Below are 9,425 nucleotides of genomic sequence, written 5' to 3'. Positions count from 1 at the left end.
GCGACGCCTTGAACTTACCGTAATCCTCGGGAAATCGTATTCGTTTCTATCGCGGGGCCTACGTTGCGTGTATACAGGGCGTTCTTGAATAACAGCGACAAGAATGAGGGTGAAGTGACTCCATGAATCACCATTTTTTTAAATTGGAAACTTAAGGGGGCAAACCACATTATGGTACAATTAAATGGGTCTTTAAATCGCAATTTTGGTCAACTTGCCTGAATTGTTTATATAAGTTAGTTTGAGGTATACAGGGTGATTCACGAATGGTGACCAAAAACGAAACCTCGTATTTTTTTGGTGAGTTTTAAGGGGAGTCTTTCATATAAAGTTTTTATCTAGGACGCTTCCTTAAAAAGATACAGGGTGTTAAACTTCAAAAAATATTTATAATTTTTTTAATTTAAAAACTAGTAAGTGAAATAATTTGAAATTAGGCACATGTATTTATGTAAAGATTGTAAAATCTGAGGGCTTTTCCTAAAATTTACATGCTCCAGTGGCGAAGGATCGGTGGCATATTTTTCTAAATAAAATAGTACGCCACTGCTTTACGGTAACAACCATGATATTTTCGGATTCGCCTTTCAATTTTCTAAAAATTACTACTCTCTTATGTTTTTCGAAAAAAGCCTGATTTTCGAGTAAAACTTAAAAAACGAACTGAGAACACACTTCGATATTCGAATATAATGTTTTTTAAAATTACATAGTGGGCTGCGATACCAACTTTGACATTCTGAGCAGTTAGAAGAAAGAATAAATAATGCTTTTTATAAGATTCATGCAACTATAAATTTCGAACAAATTACATTTTCGTTACTAAAAAGATGTCGGGCCTGTGTTCATGGAAATTGAGGTATTTTTGAGCATTTACTCAAATAAAATCATTAAAATGATGACTAATGTTATTAATTTCTTTATTCGAATAAATAACCGAATGCTTGTCATATCACTTAAGTAAAAGTGTTTTCAGTTGTTTTTTTAACTTTTACTCGAAAATCAGGCTTTTTTCGAAAAACATAAAAGTGTCGTAGTTTGTAGAAAACTGAAAGACGAATCTGAAAATATCATGGTTGTTACCTTAAAGCAGTGGTGTACTATTTTATTTAGAAAAATATGCCACCGATACCCTGTATCTCCGCCACTGAAACATGTAAATTTTAGGAAAAGCCCTCAGATTTTGGACAATGTTTAGATAAATACATGTACCCAATTTCAAATTATTTCACTTACTTAAAATTCTCTTAAAATTCACCAAAAAATATGAGGTTTCTTTTTTGGTCACCTTTTGTGAGTAACCCTGTATAATAACAATAAGTGACAGTAATTCTTTCAAGATAACTCAAAAGGGGTAAGAGCTAGAAAAAAAAGTTTCTGACTAAACTTGTAGAGAATAAAATTCTACATAAAAATGGTCCATTGACTTTTTCTTGTACTATTAAGATTAACAGAGTTAGGGCGACTAGAAATTAAGGGATGATTTCAGAAATTTAAAAATTCATAACAAGCCGAAAAATTAATTAATTTTATATTTGTTTTTTACTCTACTCTAAAATATGTAATCTTTCTTTTTAGAGAAATAGATATTTTTTTCAATTTTTAATTAAAAAAAGTTCAAAAAAATGTCACAACACGAACGTAATTTTTTTATCTTCGCCGTAAAACAAAATTTCGAAAGGAACTTTTCTATTTTAAATAATCAATCGAATGGCATAAGAAAAAATTGTTTTGGTGGTAAATCATAAAAATTAACGACTAAAAAATTGAAATTGTTATGTTTTATTAAAAATTAAAAAATATATCTATTTCTCTGAAAAGATTGTTTATATTTTGTAGAATAAATAAATTAATTAATTAATTAATTTTTCTGCTTGTGATTTTTTAAATTTCTGAAATCATCCCTTAACTTCTAGTCACCCTAGCTCTGTTAATGTTAATAGTATAAGAAAAAGTTAATAGACTATTTTTATGTAGAATCATATGCTCTACAAATTTTATAAAAAACTTTTTTTTCTAGCTCTTACCCCTTTTGAGTTATCTTGAAAAACGCCTTTATTTCATCTTTTTTCACCCCTGGCCGGGGGTTGAAAAAAAAATTACTGTCACTTATTGTTATCATATACCTCAAACTAACTTACATCAAAAATTTAGGCAAGTTGACCAAAATTACGAATAAAAGCCCATTTAATTGGACTACTAGGAGGTTGATTTTCAGGCGTTTCTCATGAATTATTTTGAGTGGGACAAATTGTTTAGAATTTGATCAAACTTTGACATTATTTTATCAATATTTTGAGTTAAATTTACAAATTTTTTCAAGCCGTTTTTGTTGATAATGCCAAAGTTATGAGCTGTTGTCCACTGAAGGTCGTCGTCTGAGTTGGTTGTTTGCGGGAAATGTGGAAGTCGCAATTTTGATGTGAAAGCAAAATGGTTGTTTTCCTGCATTATTAACATGTTTTCTAAGAATATGAACCTAATTGCGGGTAAAAAACACCCTTAAAATTATGATATCCAAATTGTTGGTTCATATTCTTTGTAATTTCATATAGAAACGCACTTCCAATTTTCATAATGATCGCTTCATAACTTTTTGAGATAGAGTTCCCGTAAATAAAAAAAATGTCGTTTCGGGAAAAACGCGTTTGAAAATTTCCGAAATCTAGAAATTTGAGAAAGTTATCAACAATGTAGAAGTGCTCTACGATCAATCGGCATTCGAGCACCGTATAGGCATCATTCTGAGCTTGTATCTGTTCTTTTCTTGCTTAATAAGTGACTAGACTAATAGGTATTTCATTTCGAAATTTTGGCAGCGTATTCTTGAATAGTTGTAACTAACAATTTATGCAATAAAAAAATAATCGTTTTTTTTTCCCGAGTTCCTCTCTCCGCTAATGACATCATCTTCGATTACGATGCAAACGAGGTTGATGCCCAACTATCACGCACTTGACCTAAGCAAAACCACTTTACTTATAGCTATGGCTCTCTTATTTTTTTTATCAAGTAGCTCGCCAAGTTAGAAAAGAACTTGTTCTGCTGCAAATATTCAATAGTGTGTAAGGGAAATTGTTTCTATAGTCCATTTGCGGTGATCCATTCTCTAAATAAGCGCAATGTTCTGGTTTTTGATGAATACTGAGTTTAATATTAAAAGAAACACACCTAATGCACCTAGTACAAGTTTTGTTATAAAGGGTATGCGATTTTCTACCAGTTCAACCTTTACTAGAGCTTTGAAGAAGCTTACCTTCGTCAAAAAATCATTGGGATTCCCCAAGGATCCTCTTTGGGGCCCATAGATCATTCGCTTTAATAAGCTGTTTACTTTATCGTAAAAAATGAAACAAACAAACATTACGAGAGCTTTACAATGTATGTGTCATTTTCTAATAAGCCGAAATGCTCATTAAAATCCGATTTTTGGGCGATTTTGATGCTATTAAACATCCATTAGCTTCAATTTACCAGCAGAGTAACGACTTCAACGACTTCAAGTTCGCTAGACTATATTGTAGCAATTGTCATTGTAATAACTTCGAAATTTAATGACTCGACACCTGTTTACATTGTAACGGAAGATAAATTATATTTTAGTGTTTAGTACTTCAGTCAAGGTAGTCAAGGCGAAAAAAATGAAGACGTCGACTATTAATAATTATTGTTATGCAATGCCATCAATCGTGAAATGACAGTGATCATTAAAAATCAATCGTTTACTAGGCAGTTGTTTGTGTATGTAGCGAATTTCTCTTTGTTCCTGTTTGATAAGAAGAGACAAGGTCACATTTCTTCCTTTTCTTCCTTTTAGGGTCAAGCTAGAGGAAAAATAATAATTGCAGTGGACAAACGTATTTACAAATGACGTAGATATTAACTTTTCCTTAGAAAAAAAAATTAACTTGTTGTAGAATGTAACTGTACAGGGTACAAACAGTTTATTTAAATTTTTTGTATCCTCACAGTAGACCCATACTATTGAGTTTGTGACACCCTGTACATCTGCAGCTGGAATAATTGCAAAAGATTTACTTACCAAATAAAACATTTTCTATAATTGTGCACGTTCTGTTTCTATTAAATAAATGTTTTAAATGTTTCCAAAAATCGCGTTTGAAAAATATTTGGACTGATCATTTTTGTTTTGTTGGTTGCCTGTTCGGTTATATCTTAATCCAATAAAAAAAAACATAAAAAATGTGTTTGTATTTTACCACCACTGTCCTGTCTTAACACACAAAAATAATAACATCAAAAATATATTTATTTTCAAACATTTGTCGGCCGACGATTCGTAGGCCCTTACCACAACCTGCATCTTTGTTCTGGGTTCATGTTAGTGCCTGCTTTGCAGCTGAAGGCTTCAGAGAACTGTTCCATATTGGACAGCACTCCGTTTACTCTCCATTTGGCTCTAGCGTGGTCATCGTCTTGCATGACCAATAGGTACTCCTTAGAAGGGTTGTTGCACCACATCTGCAAAACCAAATAGTATTTTAGCAGTATATCTAGGCACAATATCCAGAAAAACTCGTGTTTGAAGTTCGGCGCACCTCAGGGGTCTGCTCAAGGCCCCCTGCTGACCAGGATTTAAGTAATCGATCACTTACCGTACCGAATCCTATGAAGAACAGCTGATCTGCGCTGAAATTCTTGGTTCTCTGGTTTTGTCCAGTCCTTTCCAGGAATTTCTTCATAGCGTTGTACGATTCCCTCGCACCTCCGTTGTCGGCGATGTTCTCGTTTAGAGTTGTGCTCCCGTTCACCTAAAACCATTGTATATATCCCAAAATTGTTCGTCATATGTGGCTAACTCACATAATCATCAATTTCGGGTATGTAATACTGGTTGTACTGGTCTACAAAACACTGCATTCTCTGTTTGAAAGCTACGCGTGTGTCGTTGGACCACCACTGCTGCAATAGGCCATCCTGATTGTACATCTGGCCTTGGTAATCGAACCCGTGGGTGATTTCGTGGCCAATCACGCTGCCTATCCTTCCGTAATCTAAAACACTTTGGAGTCCAAGTAAAAAAAAATTGAAGAAATAGAAGAGAAAGCAATACTTTACGTACCTCAGATTAGATCCAAAAAATATAGGGTTCAGAACCGCTACAGGGAAAACTGTAAGAGAGAATTGTTAGAAGCTGAACCTTCAACAAAAATAGCATTCTGTCTTACTTATTTTGTTGTTTGGTCTATTGTAGTAAGCGTTGACTTCAAAAGGGGACTTGTCCCAGCTGAAATAGAACAAAGTAGAGCAGCAACAATTAGACATACCTAAAACCGTTTCTTACAAAGTTCTGTCCCTTTTCTCGACCTGAGAGATCTGGTACGCCTGCTTAAACGCTCTTATCCTCCTGGAGTTCCCGTAATTGTCCCACTTGCAGATCCTGACGTTCTCGTAGAACCTATCCAGCAACGTCTTGTTAGAAACAAAGTCGGGATATCCCATAATTGTCACAAGGTTATTAATTTTCTGAATGGCAACAGTTTTGGATTGCTCGTCCATCCAAGTCGTCTGATTCATGATCTCCGTGAAGGAGTTCTTTATGTCTTTGATCATTTGTATGGCCTGGAAAAGAAACGGGGTCTGGGTTAGATCCTTGGGGTGTACCTAGAGACGTCGTGGTACCTTTGCGAACTTGTTCACGTTGAAGTAACGCAGCTGGTATTCGTAAGCCACGGCGAAGCTCAAGGAGGCCGTGCCCACAGCGTCTATGACTTTCCTTGTACAGAATTTGGCCCTGGAAGACCACATATTACTCATGGGCGTTACATTAGGGATTTGTTGGACTTTTACAATTCACCTTGGTAGTACAGAGAGGTTGATCTGCCTGTAGTATTGTTCGAATGCCGCTCTGGTTTCCGCGTCGCTGTCGGGCGCCATATAGAGGAAGGTGCGCATCAACACGAAATTTTTTATTGTTTCAGGTTTGTTCATGCTAACCCAGTTCAGGACGCCGTAGAATAATCTTGAGGTGTTGGTAGAGGTAACAACTTCGGTTGTTTCGTCGATACTGGTTCCAGAATTTTTGAAAACTCGGCGTAGGTATTCGACCCAATCCATCTGAATTGTGTCACCAAACTGAGCTTTGGTCCAGGCGTTGAGTTCGGCCAAGGTTATCGACATTCCCTTGAAGTCTTCCACTGTTACGTTTTCTGGTACATACTACAGAAAAATTAAGATTAACGACGTTCCATTGACATTCTAGTCTGTTTAGAAATGAAAGAGAGTAATAAAAGCTTATTATGTATGCAAATCGTAAATAAATGTAGTACTGGTGCTTATATTCAATATTTTTATATTATGTATTTTCGGTGTACTTTTAACAAAACTTTGTGCGATCGGACTGTACTAAATTGTAGCAGGTAGCTAAAATTTAATCCCCGACAATCCGTCTTTGTCTATGCCGCTTCAATTTCTCGGTCCATTTCTCTTATAAGTAAACAATATAAAAACAGCATTTCAAAACATGAGGCTACTTTAAGCATCATAACCGGGTTAAGAGGGTTTTTAGTAATTCAAATAAAATTATTCAATATTATTATCAAAATATTTATTTAAATTTAATGAATAGACTTTTATTCCACACAAAAATATATGTATTTTGAAAATTCAAATTATGGTGAGTAAATGTAGTGTTGTATAAATGTACAATAAAGAAAATAAAAAAGTAGGTATATTAAAATTCATCCTCTGAATATTCTGATGAATTATCTTCGTCTCCTAGATTGATAACGATAGGTTCCACAGTAACGTCAATTAAATTATCGAGTTCCCACATTTTCTCCTCTTCTTTTTGTACATGATGTATACATCTTTGCCAGTTATCTGCAGTTACTCGTTCCAAGGAATTTTTTAACAAAATTTTCACGTCACTTAATTTAAACGTCGTATTATTTCGCGCTACATCTCCTTTTACCTGCGCCCAGACTAATTCGATTGGGTTAAGTTCACAGTGATAAGGTGGTAACCGTAGTACCGTTATTTGGCGATTTGTTGCCATTTCATCGATAACATATTTTTTCTGATCTTTATTAAGATTGACAAGTGTCAAAAGTTCCTTTTTCACCATATTTGTTTCAAAAGAAATGTTTTTTCCGGATAACCATTGAATTATATCGGCTTTCCTCCAAGCAGTCGTAGGCGTCCGCTCGGTCTGCCGTGAATGGTAACTGGCATTATCCATGACAATTACAGACCCCGGAGGAATAAGATCCAACATCTGTGTAAAATACTCTTCGAAAACATCTGCGTTCATGTCTTCGTGATAGTCACCTGTATTTTTAGATTCAAATAAAAGTAAACCGCCATCTACAAAACCACTGGCACTACCTATATGTGTCACTATTAATCTTCGCCCTTTACCTGAAGGTGCCTTGAACCCTGTTGAAAGTCCATCCAAAAATGCTTGTCGAAAACTTTTTACATTTTTATCTTGCCATACTTTTGTTACAGTATATCCCTCGTTGACCCAAGTTTCGTCTAGATAATAAATATTCCTCCCTTCGTCACGGAATTTTCTAATTGATCTTAAGTAGGATCTTCGCCAACAAATAATTTCATCTTTATCGATAAGAACTGACTTCCTGTTCTGCTTTTCCCAGCAAAAATTCAACTCTCGTAAGACGGCCCATAATTTGCTTCTACTGATTTTTGGCAAATCGTTGTCCTCTGAAAGTTCACTTAAAATTTTGTTTAGCGTTGGTATTTCTTTTTTAAAATAAAATGAGTGTACTTTAGTCACTAAACACAAGTCGAATTTTACTCTACTGCACTAGCACGTCTTCGTATATTCAGCTCTAAGACTGGATTGATCTGTCACAATACACTGGCTCCTGCCCTATGATGTATCCAGTAAAATATACTAATGTACACCCATTACCTGTTAGCATTAGTGTTACCCGATAATTACCTGAAACGAAATATTAGCACGCCCATGGCCGGTTCTTATCTCGGGGTTTTATTACTCTCTTTCATTTCCAAACAGACTATAGTTATAACATTGTCTTTGTGAGGAACAAACTGTAGTGGACCAAGAATAAGTCCTTGTGGAACGCATTCTGTACAGTATTTTAAGAGCTTCAAAATATTATTTTTCGAAAACTCTCATCAAATAGCATTTTCGTTAAATTTTCTGTTGACAAAGTGAGTCTTTTTTGTCACCTATCTGCAATATTTATGATTTTATTAATTAAACAATATAGCCCACTAAATGAAGTTTGTAATACATGTAAATCAAAAGGTAATTCGTGTCAGATTGAAACTTGGTTTAATCGTTAGTTTAGGCAAAAAGAAATAATATTTCCCAAAAAGTATCGGTTTAAAACAAAAAGATCATTGTTTAAACAATGATTATAATGTAAAAATTACCAAAAATTGAGTTTTTCAGCTGTATTAAGAAGCGCTCTCCAACAGGAGTTTTTTGCTTTCGTTTATACTTGTAGATTTTCGAAAATCGCTTCATTTGAAACCCGCTGAATTAAAATCCATTAATAATTTGTTTAAATAACTGCAAAAAACCAGCAAAATTTGAATTTGCTATAAATAGAAGAAAGAGCATAAATCGTCTTTAAACTGCAGTAAAAGTTGTATTTTGTTATGCTTAAGAAACCCAGAAAATTTCGTAAAAAAATATTTATCTGTTTACGAGTTTTTGCATTTGTTTATTAGAAACAGCATTTTTTCAATTGTAAAAACGCGGTTGTTAGCGTTATAATAAAGGGCCTTATGAGGGCTCATTTGTTTCGTCTTGACTTATATTTTCAAGATATGCAATTGGAAATTGTAATTTCATAGGCTAACCTCCTCAAAACGGCGTATAAACAAATAGTGTAATTTGTTTATAAGGTTTTTCGTTAATAACTTTGCGAAGAATGAATATTTTTTAAAGCCGTTTTGGTATTCGTAATCCTGGTAATTTTTTACGAATTTAAAAAAATTGTTCTTAGACCATTTTTAGCCGAGATAGCTTTTTTTTAAATTGTGTGTGAGTGCTTGTTTATTTATAAACATTAAGACTTGAATTTTCGGGAATAAATCAATCAACCCTTAAACTTCATAATAACGGTTAAAGATATCGAGAAAAATGCATGTTATAGTAACTTTTAACCCTTTAAAAAACGTCCTCGAATACATGTGGTGGGGGAAATAAGACAAACATCCCGAGCCTTCAAATCTTAACTGCCCGAAAATTTTGCGATATCTCCGGTAATTGTGGACCAATTTTAACGTTTTTTTTTAATCTGGGGTGGCGCATGAAAATAATAACAACTGCACGGTCCTTTTTGCAATAATTAATTATTAATTTGTTATAAACTGCCTATTAATTTAGTAAAAAAATATATTTTTTTTTGCATTTTTTCGAGAAATAATTATTCACAATGGTACCAATAAGCAATTTTCTTAAAAAA

The 9,425-nt window shown here is 34.0% G+C and overlaps 1 protein-coding gene across 1 annotated transcript in view; it reads right to left on the bottom strand.

The window, feature by feature from the left end:
* Positions 1–4,197: 4,197 nt before the first annotated feature.
* LOC108906408 (neprilysin-1) overlaps positions 4,198–9,425 on the bottom strand; it is a 13,624-nt gene continuing 8,396 nt past the window's right edge. Inside the window, exons 5-12 of the mRNA XM_018709645.1 lie at positions 5,819–6,180; positions 5,644–5,755; positions 5,306–5,583; positions 5,190–5,248; positions 5,084–5,132; positions 4,825–5,023; positions 4,617–4,772; positions 4,198–4,482 (exon numbers count right to left, since the gene is read on the bottom strand). Of these exons, the coding sequence (XP_018565161.1) occupies positions 4,309–4,482; positions 4,617–4,772; positions 4,825–5,023; positions 5,084–5,132; positions 5,190–5,248; positions 5,306–5,583; positions 5,644–5,755; positions 5,819–6,180 (1,389 nt within the window). The 3' untranslated portion in view covers positions 4,198–4,308. The remainder of the gene's footprint in view (positions 4,483–4,616; positions 4,773–4,824; positions 5,024–5,083; positions 5,133–5,189; positions 5,249–5,305; positions 5,584–5,643; positions 5,756–5,818; positions 6,181–9,425) is intronic.

The sequence above is a fragment of the Anoplophora glabripennis genome, unplaced genomic scaffold, assembly GCF_000390285.2.
Source record: "Anoplophora glabripennis isolate ALB-LARVAE unplaced genomic scaffold, Agla_2.0 scaffold59, whole genome shotgun sequence".
Lineage (NCBI taxonomy): Eukaryota > Metazoa > Arthropoda > Insecta > Coleoptera > Cerambycidae > Anoplophora > Anoplophora glabripennis.
This window is presented reverse-complemented; position numbering and strand designations above follow the sequence as displayed.